Source organism: Salmo salar, chromosome 10, assembly GCF_965601325.2.
Source record: "Salmo salar chromosome 10, fSalSal1, whole genome shotgun sequence".
Lineage (NCBI taxonomy): Eukaryota > Metazoa > Chordata > Actinopteri > Salmoniformes > Salmonidae > Salmo > Salmo salar.
This window is the reverse complement of record NC_138300.1, coordinates 25654988-25676055: the sequence shown is the minus strand read 5'-3', so window position 1 is coordinate 25676055 and position 21068 is coordinate 25654988. Positions and strand designations below refer to the sequence as shown.

General features: G+C 41.7%; 1 protein-coding gene across 7 annotated transcripts in view; it reads right to left on the bottom strand.

Annotated features, from left to right (window-relative positions):
* Positions 1 to 591: 591 nt before the first annotated feature.
* LOC106613851 (nuclear factor 1 C-type) overlaps positions 592 to 21068 on the bottom strand; it is a 117706-nt gene continuing 97229 nt past the window's right edge. For 4 of the 7 annotated variants that reach the window (XM_014216530.3, XM_082956836.1, XM_082956837.1 and 1 more), the window contains 4 exons: positions 20590 to 20834; positions 18718 to 18892; positions 17793 to 17878; positions 592 to 10239 (listed from right to left, as the gene is read on the bottom strand). In XM_014216530.3, coding sequence (XP_014072005.1) covers positions 10219 to 10239; positions 17793 to 17878; positions 18718 to 18892; positions 20590 to 20834 — 527 coding nt within the window. In that variant the 3' untranslated portion in view covers positions 592 to 10218. The remainder of the gene's footprint in view (positions 10240 to 17792; positions 17879 to 18717; positions 18893 to 20589; positions 20835 to 21068) is intronic. The other 3 variants (XM_082956833.1, XM_082956834.1, XM_082956835.1) reach the window with 3 other exon arrangements.

Here is a 21068-nt window from a genome sequence, read left to right as displayed (position 1 = left end):
AAGACGTTCCAGGAGGTGTGGGGGTTATGCGAGGCCAGGGCCAGAGGTGCTATAATTAGCCCATCTTTAGGCCTGGGTAGTGTCTGCTCTGTCAGCCAACCGGCCCTGGCCTCATCTGGGCTTCCCAACCTCAAGGCCAGAGATCACAGACACATCACTGGCTTCTATTAGAACTCTGTTCACAGTATCTTCAGTTCCATACAGCCAGACACCCCCACAGGTCTTCTTCCACTCCCATCCTCCAGCCCGGGAAAGCCTTCCAAAGTGCATTCCTTCCAAGGCAAATGCTTTTGTTGGTTCAAAGACAAGTTTTTATAGCAGAGAATAGATATTGAGGAAGAGCAGACAATTTCAATTGAGGAATCAAAATGAATGAGGAAAACTGCTTCTTCAAATTAGTCACTTATTAGTTATTCCTCATTGTCAAAATGAATAACATTGCAATTACCCTCAATGATGATATATTGTCAAGATCACTAGAATTAAACGAACAGATATCAAATCAGAATGTTCAAAGAATTACAAGGCAGACAGTACTTACATGTAATTGATATGAACAATGAAAATATAAAGATGACAAGGACACATCACTGAGTTGTAGCATAGCTTGTTTATTATTTTTTATACTTTTTTTGCATAGGGAAACATACTCACTTCCAGTAATGTATTTGCTAACAGCGATGGCTAAATACAATGTTATAATGAAATATTGTCAAAGCTGTAAATTTCTCCCACACCAGTTCAAAAACACATGGCAACTTTAGTTTTCCTGTATGAGAGTCATTTCAAATAATTAGCAGAAAAGTTTTATTACCGACTTTTGCTGATACTTTTGTACTAAAAGTTTCAAAAAGGAAAATAAAATCACAAGCAGTTCAAAGTGATCCGTGTGCGCTATGAAGCCGTTTCCTGTTCTATTCTACCGGATGTGTCAGAACTAAACGTCCACATGCTCTTTCCTGGTGTGCAGTGTGTATGTCTGTGCAGCAAGCAAGCGATTAATGAATAACTACTATGGTAATATTTGTAAAGAATAATGAGGAAAAACAAAAAACCTTAAAATGTAACACTGCATTAGAATGTTCTCTGAGAATCATCTCAATCTCTTTCCTCCTCCACCCAACCAACTTCATCACACTGAGAAAACAGCTTAAAGATGGAATCAACATACATGTCCAGAACCAGATGAAAGTAATAGAATTGCCAAGAAAGGTTTGGCGCGCCAAGCAGTTGAAGATCATGTGAGGAATTTTATTTTTGTAAAAAGAGCCCTCATTAAAATGTCGCCTTGTTCTTTCCTCTATTGTGTGGGTGGGGCTTCCTGGTCCTGACGTCAGTGAATCTGTGATATGGATTATCAATAATATTAACAGATCTTCATAACTGCACTTGTTTTGTATGGCTTTTCACCTCCATAGCCAAAGGCCATTGGCCAGTGGGTGCCCTTCACCTTGTAGTACTGTAGGACCTCATTGTGACAGTTTGTGTGGAAAGCTATGAGCAGAGGCCAATGTGAGAGTGGGGCTCAGGCACCAAACACAGTCCCACACAAAGTCAGAATGACCCCCAACAGCTTAGAGTACAAAGACTATGTACATCAGAGATTGAGAAGGGCAATGGCCACAAATAAATGAAATTAGCAGTAAAATGACAGGCACTGCTTGTTTAAATCATTTTTGGTATTCAGTATTCACATCTATGTAAGTTAGCTTTTTTACCTGCTGGTTTGTTGAAAGTAAAATATAGAGACCAAACTTAAAAACAGTTACCATTATCCACTGTGTGAACAGAAGCACATTTCACCACAAAAACGATGTTGTGACACATCTGAGAGTTGTGGCCTGGTCTCCATTATTCTGTGCTCCATGTCTCTTCATATAGTGACAAGAGGATTATGGAGACTGTTTACTACTCGCCTCCTCATTTGCGATTTTTGAGTTTGCATAAAAAAACTCCACTAACTGATCATTAAGGGGAATAGGAAAAACTAAATTCAATAAAAGTAAAATCATTGCGTTGATCTAACTGAACTGGGCTTCCCATCTACTGATCCCCAAAACTCTCACAAACATACAAGTCTGGTCATTCTACACTTTGGACTGGTGTACTGCTAGGTATTCTGGATCTCTGAAGAAATAATCTTGACACTTGAACGGGAATTGTGACCATTTTAATCCAGTCCGATTCTAATTGTAGGTAAATAAATATCTGCATCAGTCTGGACAGTGACTGTTGAGTTACTAGGAACTTATGAATGAATATCAATAGGTATCAGATTCCCAGGTCTTTACCCTGTCAGGGTACACCAGCCCTTAATTGCATAGGGAGAATTCAGAGTTCCTGCCCGAAATAGTTGCACAGACTATAAACCACATATTTCTAATCTATATACTGTACCAATTGCATAAAGATAAACTAGATCCGTTGAAAAACCGTGAAGGAAAATCATAGGCCAATATAGTAAATCAACTTTTTTCATATTCTAATCTTCAACGTTGTGTTGCCACCATGTGTAAAGACTTCTCTTTTCATAAACTCATACTCCATCAATACCCGTTGCAGTGCGGCTGCAGCATGAGCTACCACACACGCCTTCCACACCCTCGCATCATATCAGTAGCAAGTCTCTGGGTGGAGCAGAGCAGTGCGTCGTTGAGTAAAACTAGAGTAACATTCACAACAACGCAGCGCTGCTGAAGAAAGGCACTCGGAGCAGTGTGGGGCCTCACACCTGCACTACCAGAGGAATGTGCTTCATCTGCACACATGCCTTTCCTGACCAAACCCTCAGACAAAAACACACACAAACACACTGTGACCACACTTTGTATGGACTGCAGCAAAACTAGTACGACCGTCAGCCCTGCCGTTGTTTGTCTAGGACTGATTCAAATATCTTTACAAGCCCGAATCCCACAAACCAATTCAACATCTTCAATGGATGTTTAAAATGTACCACCCGGGTGGACGTTCAAGTGATGTACTCAGTGAGTTCTCTAACGATAAACAATAAAAGGGGCAAAATATGGTGAATAATATTCTTAGCTTGTTACAAGCAGCTGTTTTCTCAATTTATCTTGTTCTGTCTCTCTCTCACGCACAGAATTCCTACATCTCAAAGGTTAAGCTTGAGAAATATTTCCAGAGAAGCTCATCTTGAGAAGTTTCCTTAAACATCAATAGCAGGTTATTTAGTGCAACCTTCCAAATAGAAGGAGAGTGTTTGAGATCTTGAAGCTTGCACGGCAACAGTTAAAATAAAAAGAAGTGCAGAACTGTTAGATGACTTGTGGAAAAAAGAAAAATAAATGGCAATGGAATTTGCATATCCCCTTAGGCTTACTGAAGCTTTTGGCTCTGTTTAAAATGACAACAAGTGATGCTGAAATTACTGGAGTCCAAGTTTCAGGGTTAATAAAAAACAAATACAGGTACCTTGTTTAAAAAGGCATGCAGCATTGGTGGTGAGCTCATACCAACCATAGCAGAACCCTAAGAAGGAATTCTTATATTTTGTGGCTTGGCCACAAGCTTATAACAACTAAATCTAAACACAAACATAAACATGTACTTTCTTATACAAAAAAGGAAAAAAAATGGTATGTACATTTTGCCTATTTCATTCTCATTGATATACTGTAAGCATTTATACACAGGATAATGTGTCCAAAATGTAACACTCCTACAATAATCACAATGATAATAATCACTACAAAAATATTAGTAAGGGTTTTGAAATATAATAAGATAATGTTTTACATGCATCAGTATTGAATGCATATGAATGTCTTTCAGAGTAAGTTCAGCCATCACCTGTGGCCACTTTAAAAAGTGTTGGGGGGGTAGCACCCTGCTCTGAAAACCAAAATCTATGTCGCTGTCATAATAATATCATGTATAGCCGAGTTTAGTTACAAAAAGCGAATGAAAAAAGAAGACGGTGTGCTGAAGGACCACTGTGCTGGCTAGACTACCGTGGCGTTAGACCTCTGTCCCTATGTGTCCCAGTCAGACCCAGGCTGGAGGGTAAACTGGACTGGAGAGGTGAGTGTGGAGCAGTGCAAATCTTCACAGAACATGTCATGAGACTCCAGCGTCTGCTGCTACTGTACAGTTAGAACCAGAGGGGAACTTAACATGGGATTCATTCTCTATTTCCATGAATTGTGTGTGTTTAAAACGTACAAATGTAGTTTTTTGAAAAGCCTAATAAGTCGACATACAGTAAGCTTGAGCATTCTCCAGCGCTACCAAACATGAGCACTTTGGCGCCCTCAGTACTACAGCAGTAATTGGACTCCATGCTGAAATCAAGGAGGCGAATGTGATGACTTGATTATGGGCCTTGTGCTCCAACTAGCCCACTGATTGTACTGTGTGTATGGTTAACACGTCAGTTGGCCTTGTCCTCCTTCGATACATGACAGACCCCAGGGACATAACCCACACCGTGGGAGTTCTTTGATCAGGAGCAGACGCTTGCCTCACCACATGTCCTGTTTAACAAATAGAAATTAGCTTGCTGAATGACGGCAGCATTTTGTTTAGCTTGAGGATCGTATGGATTTGATGGAATGCCTTTGCTACAGCACGCCACTTCAACCTGGGACTTTGGACCGGGACACATAAACTGTCATCGCCAAGATCTTAAGAAGGGCATGCAAACCAGTGTTTCCCAACTCCAGTCCTTGAGTACCCCCAATAGCACACATTTTTGTTGTAGTCCCTGACAAACCCATCTGATTCGACTCATTGAGGGCTTGATGATTAGTTGACAAGTTGAATCAGGGGTGCTTATCCGGGGCTACAACAAAAATGTGTACTGTTGGGGGTACTGGAGTTAGGTAACACTGATGTAAACAATACCTCTTGTTCTGCCATTTTACTTGAATTCTCAATAGCTACCAGCATTGCAATATCCATTGCAGAAACAATACTGTACACTGCATAACAAACTTTCACATGGCCTTTTCTGACCTTGCTGAAAAAAATACACAATATCCTCTCTTATTCAATATACTCCCATTACACTACACAGTAAGAAATGATCAATTATAATCTACCCTCTAATAAAAAAACTAATGTCTTGGCATCTTTCAGTAATTTGAACAGCTATTAACAGATTTTCTGTTGTTTTCATTCTCTATACCATGATTCTGACTAGGTCAGTCTATACTTCTGAAGGGCTAATATTCAAAACAACATAAGGTGGATTTGTAGATTCCACACAATGGACCTAAATGCGGAGAACCTAAAAATGTAACTACACACTAAACATGAAAATAATAATCTACACATGGTACATAAAGCTTAACATTGTATTGTAGCCAGTGTTATGAAACCTTCAATTGTTTTTTCTTGTTTTTTTTGTATTTTTTTTTTTAAACAGATTTTCGATCAGTTAATTTCAATAACATCCAGGTATTGTGCATATTCCCAGTGAAATAATTTGACCCCTTAACCCGATGGAAAATGCAGTGCGATGCAAAAATGTAACTCTAAATCACAAGGTATAAAATTGAGGAGGGGATTTATCATGTCACTATTGCATCTCACTGCACTAGTTTATTGTGTCACACATTTCTACTCTCCTCCGACAATTCCATCTAGTAGTGCTAAAATACCCCATCCTTTTCTCTCTCTCTTTCGTTTTCAGTCTTCGGAAGTGAAATCCACATCTAGCGTTTTTGAACACTCCTTTCCCCAATACACCTAATACACTCTCTCTCTTTGCTATCGGCCGATTTATGTATGTGCAATCTGAGAACCAGCAAAGTACTGCGGTAGGTGAGGCTATCTAGCCACACACTCACACGATCTCAATCCCTTTCTCTCTCATACACCCATGAAACACACAAAGAAAAACAAAGATGTGAAGCACTGTGCCCTGCTCATCACTGACACCACATAATAACACAGTTAGCATTCCATGTAAAGAATTTGTCTCGGAAGCTTCAGCTTTATCCTTAAACAATTCCAAATTAGTATTTTCCCTTGTTTTAGCATATGGATAGAGATTCATCATTTTTTAGATGTTCCTGTTTGAAAAGCTATTAAAGTGCTTGGATTTGCCTATCTGCGTATGGGAGACTCGCAGGTTGTAATGTAACAAAATAGTGGGACAAAATGTACCCCATATTCAGTTCTGGTCATTTGGTGCTAAAAATTGTCTGCAGGGGCAGAAGTTGCCATGGTGCTGGGGGAAATGTGAGCCCATCTCAGTGCTTTACAGCTCTGTCCGTACTAGGAGCATGATCACCTACAACACATCCCTCACAGCTCTCTACCCTGACTTCCATCTTGAATTGGAGTACTTTGACATTTTCTCTAATTCCTGCAGCACATTCTTTATCATTGAAGAAGAGCTTTAAAAAGGGGGCAAAATACAACTTAAGCAAACGCTGAGCAGAGGAAACGAGAATTGCATATTTCACAATTTACACCAAGCTGGAAGACATAATGAAAGGGAAAGCAACCAGAGTAAATAAAAACGAAGAAATTAACAAGATTCAATTGTAGCAAGGTTTCCATGTGATGGAATGACAAATACTACTGTATAATAACCACAGAAAGGGAAAATGGTGAAAATACCCCATCTCGATAATCGCAATCTGTCACTACTTTAATCTACTACTGTATTCATCTAAACTGGATAATGACAAGCAATCAAACATGCATCAATGTTTTTTGTCATTTTTGCAGCGTTACCGGTTATACCAAAAAGAGAAATGAATTTACATAATTTGTATCATGTATTATTGTTCTTAACTAAAGGCAAGGCACATAATGTGTTATATAAAATATCGTGCAAAATAGAAGTTAACAATAGGGAATAAAAATCCAAACAAATAGGTAAAAAGTTAAGAACCCATCAGTATTACTTGCTCTCTGTTCCAAAGATTAGAGGGAAGAGCTATGGGGGCAGGGGGGTCAGCTTCAGAAGGGTAGTAAGAGTTTCTGCCATGCACCCATGTCAGCATTATGGTGGTCAATAGAGCTAGTATCTCATTATTTTCTTTTGAAAGCACCATGCATGAATATATATCAGTATAATTTCATATGAGCACCTTTAAAACAAGTCATTGTAGGTATTCTGTTTTGAAATAACAGATGTGAATTGGAACACTCACCGCAAATTTGACTTTTTCCATTGCAAAGCCGTATTTAAAGGTTAGCTTTTCATAACCAGCGTGTATGGACATTATTCCCTAGAAGTGTATCTGACTTAATGAGTAATATCTGCATCTGTGTTCTCTCTCTCCACTGAACAAAAATATAAACGCAACATGCAACAATTTCAAAGATTTTACTGAGTTACAGTTCATATGAGGAAATCAGTCAATTGAAATCAATTCATTAGGCCCTAATCTATGGATTTCACATGATTGGGAATACAGATATGCATCTGTTGCTCACAGATACCTTAAAATAAATGGGCCTCAGAAACCTGTCACAGTATTTCTGCGCATTCAAATTGCCATTGTTCAAATGCAATTGTGTTTGTTGTCCATAGCTTATGCCTGCCCATACCATAACCCCACTGCCACCATGGGACACTCAATTCACAACGTTGACATCAGCAAATCACTTGCCCACATGATGCCATAAATGTGGTCTGCGGTCGAGACCGGTTGGACGTACTGCCAAATTCTCTAAAACGATGTTGGAGGCGGCTTATGGTAGAGAAATGAACATTCAATTCTCTGGCAACAGCTGTGGTGGACATTCCTGCAGTCAGCATGCCAATTGCACGCTCCCTCAACTTCAAACATCTGTGGCATTGTGTTGTGTGATAAAACTGCACATTTTAGAGTGGCCTTTTATTGTCCCCAGCACAAGGTGCACCTGTGTAATGCTCATGCTGTTTAATCAGCTTCTTGATATGCCACACCTGTCAGGTGGATGGATTATCTTGGCAAAGGAGAAATGCTCACTAACAGGAATGTAAACACATTTCTGCACAAAATTTGAGAGAAATAAGCTTTTTGTGCATATGGTACTTTTCTGGGATCTTTTATTTCAGCTCATAAACATGGGACCAACACTTTACTTGTTGCGTTTACATTTATGTTCAGTGTGTGTATATAGCTTTGATATGTTGGTTTAATTATGTCATTGCTGATAGCAGGGTTTTACACTTGTCTTTTCTTAGCTTGTCCCCAGCAGACAACCAATGAGAATCCTGTGCTCAGAAAAACACATGGACGGTGCATTTGGCTGGAAACAGGTTAGGGCTGTGAGCTCTCCATAACTTCTCCCCCTCTGTGCATCACACCTCTCTCTCCCACCACTTCTGTTGCATGCCTAGAGCTCATTAATGTTTGCAGTACTTCAAACAAACCAAAACAATAATACAAAGAAATGTAGAAAGAACTCTTGCTATGTCTTAGGCACTTTTCATGGCTGTATATATGGTTTGGACTTGGTTGAGGAGTCTTAAGCCCTGATGTTTTCAATTTATAAATATGTATCTGCATTCATCCCAACACATGCTGCAACAAAGTCTGTTGTCAGAAACATTGCATTAGCAAATGAGACAAGGACAAAACCTGTAAAGAAAGTTCTGACCAAATAGACTGGTGATGGACACTGCTGGTCAGTCAGTTGCCCATCATCAATGAGCCAGAATCATGCCATGTGCACACATGGAAACATGCAGTGCCGTTGGCCTAGCAACCATTAGGACTGGGGTCAGTGGTGGCACTATCAATGGTTACCTTTACAGACACGCTTCTAATGATCAAATCATTCACATTCTTCTCGACTCATTCAAAGTATGTGATCTGCTTTAAAAAAAGAATCATAAATTGCTTTTGTTTTCAATTATATAAAGACAGCATGAGTAAGATAATAAAAGTGTGACTTAGATACACAGCATGTAGAAAGAGATCCAAAAGGGTGCGATTACCTAAACCTGTCAGGATTCCCTGTACCTCAACATACACAAGGAAACGTCCTCTAGATGAGTATAGAATATCTGAAACACAATAGGGCTGGATTGTTCTGATCCTAATCGATAGCTCAAGAAAGCCAACACTCATAACTCTTGTACCCTGCTACCAAAACAACACAACATAGTAGTTTCTACAACATAATCCTAAAACCTACCTCTGACTTGCAACATTTCATATGATTAGGCCAAGGGATAGCTGCTAAAAAGGAAACATTTACATTATAGTAGTGCAATGCCTGTAATGTCCAATGCAATTTAAACTAAATACACAAAAAAAGAAAAACTCTCCCCTCTACACCCAATACTGTCTCAATAGTGACATTACTATTTTTGTACTCCCTTTGTCACTATGCAGAATAAACCCCTGTTATCTACATTAATACAAACTTTATGCAATATTAACTCAAGAGTGGGGCAAGGATAGGAAGAGGAGGTTTCATTATGTTTGAATCGTATGCAAACACAAACAAATGTCTAAACAAACAGACAACAGTTGACAGGCACAAAAGGGCGTCTCAGTTATTGTGAAAACGAACACAGACCTGTTACAGTACCTGTCTTTTTACGATGCTCTCTACTGCTCTAAAGACTGATCCTTTTGATTGTGTGTGCATATCACTGTGCCTCATAGAAGACACTTTTAAACATGACAAATGGGCTGTGTTAAATGAAATCTTAAAATACCCCACTCTTTAAACAAAGTAACTGACACAGATACAGGATTGTCAATCAAACTGGATGAAAAGTAGACTTTTCGAGTGTAAAGGGAGGTTATTGACCATGCATGACCAGCCTCCCCTAACTATTTTCAAAGAGTTGTTTTTTACCGTCTCCGAAGAAGTGTGGAAAAGTATAATGACTGGATCCGGATTCTTCTCTTTCTTGTTGATTAAGAAAATAAAGGATACTTATTTTGCATATATGAGGAAGCAGCACCTGTAGCAGAGGGGGTGTTGAAGAGGAGGGGCACTATCCTGGAGACAGGGGGGTTCATGGGGTCATGTCTCTGCCCCACCGTTCATTTTGGCTGCACAAACCTTTTCTCTTTCTTTCCTTGGCGTTGCTCTCTCTGCCTCTGTCTTGCATTCCAAAAAGGTGTGTTGAAGTATCTTTTATGTTGATATACATAAATATATATGCACACATATATTTATATATATATACATTTTCCCTCTTGCATCTCATTTGCAATTTTCTTAATTCCACAAAAAGTGTTGAATCTCAAATCCATGTGTCCCTGCCCCTTTCGATTATCCTTGTGTTGTTTAGTTCCCCAGGTACCAGGACTGAAAGAAAGAAAGAAAAGTCACTTTACACATGAATTGCAGAAATGGTTATATGATAGTCAAAGACAAATAATGTTCTCTACATTTTCATATTTGACTACAATGCTGATAAACAGTCATTTTATGTCTACATCAAGTGCACATGCACCACACCCACCCACCACCACTTATGCTGCTGCCATACCGTTTACAAATATTATCATCTCTCCTGCTACCAGTCACTTTATCCTAATCCCTGACTACATGTACATATCTAGCTCAATCCTCCAGTATCCCTGACTACATGTACATATCTAGCTCAATACTCCAGTATCCCTGACTACATGTACATATCTAGCTCAAACCTCCAGTATCCCTGACTACATGTACATATCTAGCTCAATCCTCCAGTATCCCTGACTACATGTACATATCTAGCTCAAACCTCCAGTATCCCTGACTACATGTACATATCTAGCTCAATACTCTAGTATCCCTGACTACATGTACATATCTAGCTCAAACCTCCAGTATCCCTGACTACATGTACATATCTAGCTCAAACCTCCAGTATCCCTGACTACATGTACATATCTAGCTCAAACCTCTAGTATCCCTGACTACATGTACATATCTAGCTCAAACCTCTAGTATCCCTGACTACATGTACATATCTAGCTCAATACTCTAGTATCCCTGACTACATGTACATATCTAGCTCAAACCTCCAGTATCCCTGACTACATGTACATATCTAGCTCAAACCTCCAGTATCCCTGACTACATGTACATATCTAGCTCAATACTCCAGTATCCCTGACTACATGTACATATCTAGCTCAAACCTCCAGTATCCCTGACTACATGTACATATCTAGCTCAAACCTCCAGTATCCCTGACTACATGTACATATCTAGCTCAAACCTCCAGTATCCCTGACTACATGTACATATCTAGCTCAAACCTCCAGTATCCCTGACTACATGTACATATCTAGCTCAAACCTCTAGTATCCCTGACTACATGTACATATCTAGCTCAATACTCCAGTATCCCTGACTACATGTACATATCTAGCTCAAACCTCCAGTATCCCTGACTACATGTACATATCTAGCTCAAACCTCCAGTATCCCTGACTACATGTACATATCTAGCTCAATACTCTAGTATCCCTGACTACATGTACATATCTAGCTCAAACCTCCAGTATCCCTGACTACATGTACATATCTAGCTCAAACCTCCAGTATCCCTGACTACATGTACATATCTAGCTCAAACCTCTAGTATCCCTGACTACATGTACATATCTAGCTCAAACCTCTAGTATCCCTGACTACATGTACATATCTAGCTCAAACCTCTAGTATCCCTGACTACATGTACATATCTAGCTCAATACTCTAGTATCCCTGACTACATGTACATATCTAGCTCAAACCTCCAGTATCCCTGACTACATGTACATATCTAGCTCAAACCTCCAGTATCCCTGACTACATGTACATATCTAGCTCAATACTCCAGTATCCCTGACTACATGTACATATCTAGCTCAAACCTCCAGTATCCCTGACTACATGTACATATCTAGCTCAAACCTCCAGTATCCCTGACTACATGTACATATCTAGCTCAAACCTCCAGTATCCCTGACTACATGTACATATCTAGCTCAAACCTCCAGTATCCCTGACTACATGTACATATCTAGCTCAAACCTCTAGTATCCCTGACTACATGTACATATCTAGCTCAATACTCTAGTATCCCTGACTACATGTACATATCTAGCTCAATACTCTAGTATCCCTGACTACATGTACATATCTAGCTCAAACCTCCAGTATCCCTGACTACATGTACATATCTAGCTCAATACTCTAGTATCCCTGACTACATGTACATATCTAGCTCAATACTCTAGTATCCCTGACTACATGTACATATCTAGCTCAATACTCTAGTATCCCTGACTACATGTACATATCTAGCTCAAACCTCCAGTATCCCTGACTACATGTACATATCTAGCTCAAACATCCAGTATCCCTGACTACATGTACATATCTAGCTCAATACTCTAGTATCCCTGACTACATGTACATATCTAGCTCAAACCTCCAGTATCCCTGACTACATGTACATATCTAGCTCAAACCTCCAGTATCCCTGACTACATGTACATATCTAGCTCAAACCTCCAGTATCCCTGACTACATGTACATATCTAGCTCAAACCTCCAGTATCCCTGACTACATGTACATATCTAGCTCAAACCTCCAGTATCCCTGACTACATGTACATATCTAGCTCAAACCTCCAGTATCCCTGACTACATGTACATATCTAGCTCAAACCTCCAGTATCCCTGACTACATGTACATATCTAGCTCAATACTCTAGTATCCCTGACTATATGTACATATCTAGCTCAATACTCCAGTATCCCTGACTACATGTACATATCTAGCTCAATACTCTAGTATCCCTGACTACATGTACATATCTAGCTCAAACCTCCAGTATCCCTGACTACATGTATATATCTAGCTCAATCCTCCAGTATCCCTGACTACATGTACATATCTAGCTCAATACTCCAGTATCCCTGACTACATGTACATATCTAGCTCAATCCTCCAGTATCCCTGACTACATGTACATATCTAGCTCAATCCTCCAGTATCCCTGCACATTATACATTTGGTACTGGCACTGACCCTATATATAGCTCCTTTATTTCTTATTTCTCGTGTTTATATATATTATTATTAGTTATAGTATTTCGATAATGAATACTGTACTGTTGGATAGGGCTTGCAAGTTAAGTAATTCACTGTACTTGTGTATGCGACAAAAAAAGCTTGAAGTGCATAAATACAATAAAAGTATGTTTTGCTTTAACAATTGCCATTAAGAGGTTTCGTAGTACATGTCCGTGTGTTGCATATGACTTGTATAATTGCACAGTCTGTGTGTGATAGTAAGTGGGTGCCCGCATGTCGGTGTTGTTCTGGGCCTACGGTACAGTATGAGATGTGAAGAGCAGTGATTGGGGATAATGCATGACCAGGGGTAGCACTGTGGCCAACACCAGACACAGTGTTCTGCAATCAGTGTCTTGGGCCCCAAACACTTAACTCCGGTCAGGACGACCAACCAAATAGAGCAATTCAAAATAACATGGAGTAAAAGAGCAGCTACGGCGACAGATCTCAGCAGGATTCCACCCAAACCTTTATAAAACATAATGAGACGTTGGCTTTCTCCTGCAGACCACTGAAGTCTTTTTAAAACTTGACAGGGCTGAATAAAGAAATCACATACAGACCTCGGCCCCCACCTCAACATTTTCCAAGTGGTTTATGTCATTTTAACAGCCCTTAAACAGACGTCTTTAACTACACCCAATTGTATTGATTTAATAAAGTTAAAAAAGGAAACATCTAGCCTATTCCTTGTTACTGCTCAGAGTAAAATACCATGTGGTCCATGGCCCCAGCCTCTAACTCCTGCCTGCCCACCAGGCAGGCAAGCAGGCAGGCAGGCAGGCAGGCAGGCAGGCAGGCAGGCACACACACAGCCTGCTAGTATGCTTATACCATCAATGTAGTGGCACTTCATCATTCACAGATTGCCAAATTTGTACTTACTTAGCACTGTATGCTGGGGGAATGGGGAGTGAGCTATGGACAGACTCTTGGAAAAACGTTGAAATGGGGTTTGGAAACAAACTGCTGAGCAGGGTCAGGAGAAACCAAGCCAAAGCCACATTAAAGAGGCAGTATTGTAATTCAGAGGGGTTGCCTGGCTCATTGGAAAGACCACAATGGAGGTTGCCAGTCAAAGCAGGGGGCGATGAGGGTCTGTGCCAGGGGTGAACTCAGGAGGGCCCCTTGCTTGTTGAGTCTATGGGGATAGAGCCTACTGTAATGACTGGGGCTGGTGTCTTCACCGTGTGCAAAGGCTAAATGCACATACTGTAGGCTACAGGCGCCATACCTTAGCCATTGAAAGAAAACTTACTGCAGCCCCTCGTCAAATTCATAACATTCAACACAGTCCCCTGAGTCTTCTACAACTGGCATAATTGAATCAACAAATACATGTGTTTCTTGAGTTCTGGATCTCATCTATGCAATAGATTAAAATGACCGCATGCCATTCCAGTATTTTGGAAACGCTTTTTTGTTGTTGGGATAAATATACAATCTACACCCACTCTCAAGAAGCCAGTCATGATTCAATACATTTTGAGTTTATGTTATAGAAACACAATACTTGCCTCAGTGGAGGCTCGTAATTTACATTCTGAGTTTCCCCCTCTCATTTGGGCATTTCTGTGGCAACCTCCTGGGTCTCTCTCTTTACAAATGAGCATAACCTTTACCAGACCCCTCTGCATTGGACTCCGACTCCTTCCTTCAAACAGAACATCTCTCTCTTTACATGTTGAGCAATACGACGTAACTGATGAATGTGCTTTCTAAAGGCCCAGCTTTAGGTGAAACCTTCATGTGAGTCGGTCAATAGCAGCAGCCCTAGCCTGGAGTCACAGAGAGCCCACGTTACCATCAGGGGAGCTGGAGAAAACATCCAGCTGTATCCTACTCCTCTGCACACTTGGAAGGAAAGACACATCTGCAATGGGAGCGATGTGGACTTGGAGCAGTGAGAATGGAGACTGTTTCAATATGCAGTAGTACTGGACCTACAGTCCAACTAAGTAACATACAGGCCAAACCAAAACACACTCAGGGCTAAATTAAAGTGTGAGGCTACAGTACATAAACAAAATAAACCCATCAATTATTCAAGGACTACTGTTGTAACAATTCATGTGATGATTATGAATGAACTTTGAACAACAATGAAGGGAGGGGACACTGCGCCATCAGTGAAGCAGTAGTTCACTGCAGTAGTTCACTATGTCCTCTTGGGGGAAGCCTCCCTCCCCCACTACTCCTTTCTTTACTACCGATACAACTAGAAAATACATTCATCCATATGAATGATGAATCTCAACAGTGTAACATGGTAATGAGTATGCCTACTAATGTAAAAATAAATGAATACAAAAAGTTGATCTCATCTTAAAGTTAAGTCCTTTAAGTCCCTTAAAATGTTATGATTTGATGGTGAATTACGCGTAAATAGGAATTACGTTGTCACGTCCTGACCAGTAAAGGGGTCATTTGTCATTGTAGTATGGTCAGGGCGTGGCAGGGGGTGTTTGTTTTGTGTGTTTTGGGGTTTTTTGGTTCTAGGGGATTTTGGTTCTAGTTTTCTATTTCTATGTTTCATTTTCCAGGTTTGGCCGAGTATGGTTTCCAATCAGAGGCAGGTGTTTTTCGTTGTCTCTGATTGGAAGCCATACTTAGGCAGCCTGTTTTCCTTTGGGTTTGTGGGTGGTTGTTTTCTGTATAGCCGTGTGCCTCACGGAACTGTTTGGTCGTTTGTTTATTTTGTTTGAGTGTTCTCTCTAATAAAGAAGGAAGATGAGCACTATACCCACTGCGTTTTGGTCCAATCCTTACGACGCCTATGACATACGTTTAGGGAAAGGAGCAGGTTAAAAATGCTGGAAATAAAACAAGATAGTCTTACCATTTCTCTCTGTTGTTTTGGAAAGGCGTTCAACTTTTCTTTCAGTACTCGTTGCATGCCAACTTATTTAACAGACTTCATTATTTGAATATTATACACGAAACCAAAAGCACATTTTAGTGACGGTACAGACAACCAATCACGGCCAATCAAGGTTAACCGTGGTGAGTTTCTCACTCCAAAAATAATATTTTGTTTCTTGCAAAACGTTTCGCCAGGAGGGGAAAGTATAATTCTGAAAATACAGGGCTGGGAGTCTGGGACAGAGCTGCACAGTCTGAGGGAAGCAAAACAGCTACCCAGATGTCTCCTCAACGCAGCACACTATTGTACTAAATACTCACCGACATTACATTACTCTATTACACTGCTGCCTTGAGTTAGGAGGTCGTATGTTTCTGAAAACAAAAATAAACTGTACCGCTATCCAAAAGAAAATGATAAGATAATTAAAATGTAAACAATAGTGACACAGACACACACAGTACACACTGCATGTGCTGGAGCAGGTTTTCAATCGAGGCCTGCGCAATCAATCCCAACTTTTTTGAGTAGTGGATGGGCCGCTAGCTGATGAATGACTGGCGCTGGACAGGGCTTGCATTAGTTTGGTCTGCTGTTACTTTTTATTCTACACTCCCTGAAGTTCAAGTTCATCCTGCAATTACACCATGTCTGGTTTCCCTTAGCAACCAGACAGCCCTGGACGTGACCATCCCCGGAGCAGGCTCATAAGGCCCCCTCCATCCCCCTTCGGTTCCCTTATGTTCCTCTCTCTGAGCAGGGCTGAAAGAGCAGAGGCCCACAAGAGGCCAGACGACACAGAGCAAAGGAAAAAGGATTTCCTCTGACAAAGAAAGACTTCCCCTATGAGTGCAGCAGGACTATGCAACAGAGACTAGATATCCTGTGACAATTGGCAGAATTAACACTACAAAGTCGTTTCTCTCTATACTTTTGAGTTGGGTTACAACAAAAGAAAAGGTAATCTGGGGTGTAGCATTGTCCCTGTGTTATTACATTCCAATGTGTTTGTAATTATTGCATGTGCATGATCCCTGCGTTCTTTCATGTTTCTACTGGCCAGATGACATGACTCTGCCATTTTACTTCACATCTAATTCACCTCTTACATTTTTAAAAACGCGCACACACACACGCACACCTCTCCTAGCTCAGCAGTCTCTCTCATTCTCTTCCTCTACATCATCACACCCCTCACCGAGGTGCACTTGCACTTTTTATGGAGCAGGAAGCACTGCAATGCAGCAGCAAGCCCCAAAATGCCTCAGCTCTGTAGCCACATTGGGACATATAGAGGTAATGTGTTTGTTTCGTTGGTATTTTGGTGAGATCAACTTCATATTTCAAAGTTGACAAAATTCAAGCCTCAACTATCCCTAAATGGAAGAGAAATCCATGAGTGTTAACACTGAATATCTACGATCACACTGAGGTAAATGTAAGCTTGAATAAGAGAGACATTTCTTAGGCCGTGTTAATCTCTCACACACAGCCAAAAGCCCTGTTATATCAAAAGGGTCCTGGGCTGGCTGTAAACATTCGGACCCTAAGGCAAATCCTAGCTAATGCCCTCAGATATATAATTGAACATAGACGTATGGCTTTGATATTAGCGAGAGGAACAGAGCCAGGGGGTGAGAGAGTTTACAGCTCTAAGCTGCTTTGAGCATTAGAGCAGAGGCCTATATACAGTATGTCTGACATCAGCAAAATTCTTCAATCATAGTGATTAGGATTATTTGAGTGATTTACATAATATACTGTAATACAGTGTATAGATATTCCTTTCATCAACTGTTACTAATTCAGTAGCATTCCCTGTGGTGGCTATGTGAACATGAGCGTGAGTTATGTACAGTTACGGACATCCGTAGTGTGTAACAAACATAGAAATCAAAGTTGCTTTTCTCCTGTAAAGTTAGAAGTGCTGTATACCTGTGCCTGATAGAGTGCGCCAGGGTCTCGAGGTCCGATCCCTACAAAGGAGCGGTTGGCAGGGGGCGTCCCAGGAGCTGAGTATGCTGAGAGAGAGAGAGAGAGAGAGAGAGAGAGAGAGAGAGAGAGAGAGAGAGAGGACACTCTTATAACATAAAGGCTTGTTATGTCAATCAGGTTGGGCAGTAATGAATATATGTGTTTAATCTCTTGTTAACTGAATTAGCAGCCTGTGCCAGATTGTTAAGAATGGCAGATGTGTCATGCACACAGTTATTTCAAGGGAATTCCCCGACCTTCAGACACTAACTGAAACTGACATCTTATTCTGGTATATGCATCATTTTGAAATACTGTGCAGCAATACAAGACCTCAGTCCCTTCATCAGAACCATTGTTGGTCATAACTTATCTTGATCATACGGTACAATGTAATGGAACTTAGTATCCTATCAATTAGACAGTGATCTGTGGATTGACATATTGATCTGTTGACAGGTAGGCCCTGTTCACTTCACTGAAACAGTGGACTCCTGTCAGCATCCAACAAACTTTGTACTGTAACTTTCCAATACTGATTAAGAAAATGTATCGCTAATGGAAGCTGGCGTGGTGAAGGACCTTAGCAGAGACTTCAATCAAAGTCACATGAGGATTTATTGGTATTGTTAAAGCGTCCTCAGTAAAGCATATAGAGCTGTCCTCTCTGAATGAAATAATCATGATTAATGATGATGGGAGTAGGAGTTGCACTGCAATGCCTGAACGTTTCCTCTCTCCCCCCTCTCTTATAAAGGACTGAGAGACTATAGCCTCGTCCTTCAGGTAATGAATCAGTAATAAGTACGATGGGTCTGTATGACAACCCTATGCACTTAGAAACTATTGTCACTGACGACCTAGGGGCTGGGAGTAGCAGGCTCACCAGCGGCCCACTTACTGGGTGACGTGGGGGAGTTGGCGCCCCCGTCCGAGGTGGTGGTGCTGGACTTGGAGTCGGAGGGCAGCGTCAGTCGGGGCATTCCAGGGGGCGGAGGAGGCGCCAGCATCTGGGAGGAGATGTAGTGACTGGGCACCTTCACTTGACCACTGCCGTTCAGCTGGGAAGGGAGAGATGGGGGCACATGTCAGCTGTACAGTGGGGGATGGTGAGAAGGAGGGGGAAAGGAGGAGGATGCTTCACTGCTGCAGCACAGATTATATAATACTGTAGATGTCACTGCACTGTCCCGGTCTCTCAAACTATTTCTCACACACACACTTTCCCTCTCCATTAGCGTGTGTGTGTGTGTGTGTGTGTGTGTGTGTGTGTGTGTGTGTAAGGGAGACAGAGAGAGAGAGGGGAGAGGGAATGAGTGATGTCCAGGGGACTGCACTGCTCAGCCAGTCATCCATCCATGGCTGCTCTTCTACTGGCTGGCATGGCTTTCAGAGACTCTCTCCTCCCCAGAGGAGAGGACTGCAGTGCACACTCACTGTCCTCCACAACAATGGATGAGCAAATGAGTCAGCTACATTGTGGTCCCATGCGCTCGTCCTTTGTGACTGCCTGGCTGCAGTCGCACTGCAGCAGGGGGAATTTCAATGACTCTGCAGTTTGGGCTGAGCAGAGCCCAGCGTGGTTGCTGCTGGGGGGCACTCCTGATAAATGTCTCTCCTCTTTCCTCTGTGAGCTGCCTGCCTGCGCCAGGCCGTGCACTCTGCCAACCTCAGCATCACCGCTAGAGACGTACAGGGATCTCCTTCTCCCTCCACCCGTCCACTCCTTTCCAAGTGAAAACAGCAACAGTACAGCAGCTTCATTGAGCAACCTGGCTTGTAATGCCGGCATTATTGAAGCAGGGAGGGGGGTCATTTGCATGTTGTGCAGTGGCAGGTCCTCTCAGCTGTGTGTCATAAATGGATAATGAGTATAACCATGTCTGAGGATCTGAGCTGGTCCCAGGGCCAGCAGGCTGAGTCTAAACACAGCAGGAAGTCTCTGGGATGATTTTCCTCTCTGTGACGGGGGATTCACAACTGCTGTACTACCAGCCAGCCAATACATTGAAAAAACTATAATCTAAGAAGTTGGCTAAAACACAGTGATTACAATGATTTTATGGCTTCAGATCAATCGAATTGTCGCCCCTTTCTCCTTTGTCATGTTTAAAGATACAGTATGGTGAGTGTTAATTGTTCTGAGAGTCACAGAGGGTCTGCAGTCTGGAGCAGAGGGGAAGAGTAGCAGCTATGTGAGGAAAACCTGATTCTAGCTGTTTACTATGTTCCTACATGGCTGTGGGCTGCTTCTCTCTCAGGTTACACCACCTACAGTAGAATATCCCCTGGCCAGTAAAGACCATGGTGGGGGAGAAATGGCATATCATACTGTTCACAGGGGACCAGGCCATCTGAGACAGGGTGACGATATAGGAAACATGAAGCATGAAGGAATTTAATATCAAACAAACGATTAGGTGAATTTAAATGACAAATGGAAATAACACAATTCTCTGAATAACCCACTCAAACGTATAATACATTCCCCCTGGGAAATATACCCGAGTGAGTGAACTTCCCTTAACATGACCTCAAACTGAAGAGCTGGCCATGAAATCACAGCCCGACATGATGTCACAATACTACAGGTTCTACTAGATGAACACATTAAACATGGTGAACTGGAGGCCACCTCTCTCTGCACATCAATGAGTGACAGCATTGGTGGCTGGCTCAGTTGTAACCTGGCGCTGCTGGGTTCTACTCCTATCTAGTATGACAGTGATTAATGAGTAGGGTCAGGAGTTTTACTGACCACATGACCTGACCAGGACAAACTCTGGGCCTTAGTTAGAGTTGTTAGATGGGCTGGACTCACTGGGCTGGGCTGCTGGTTGGACGGGTCACAGGCCAGGGAGACCAGGTCCTTCAGCGGATCTTGGGAGCTGAGGTGTGGCGGGTAGCGGATGGCGGTGTGGGGGAAGTAGGAGGTGGACTGGGGCAGGATGGAGGTGGTGGGGAAGTGCAAAGACGAGGAGGGGTGCGGACTCCGAGAAATCCCTGCACAGAGAGAGAGAGAGAGAGAGAGAGAGAGAGAGAGAGAGAGAGAGAGAGAGAAGGGAGAAAGAGAGGGAGGGAGGGAGAGGAAGAAAAAGAGAGATGGAGACAAAGAGGGACAAGAGAGAGAAAATATTTGAATAAGTGTACTTGTTCATGCTCCAAAATGATGGTATGCTTGAGATAATATAAGTGACATTGAAAGATGTGTGGTTCTGCAAAACAAAATTATAATTC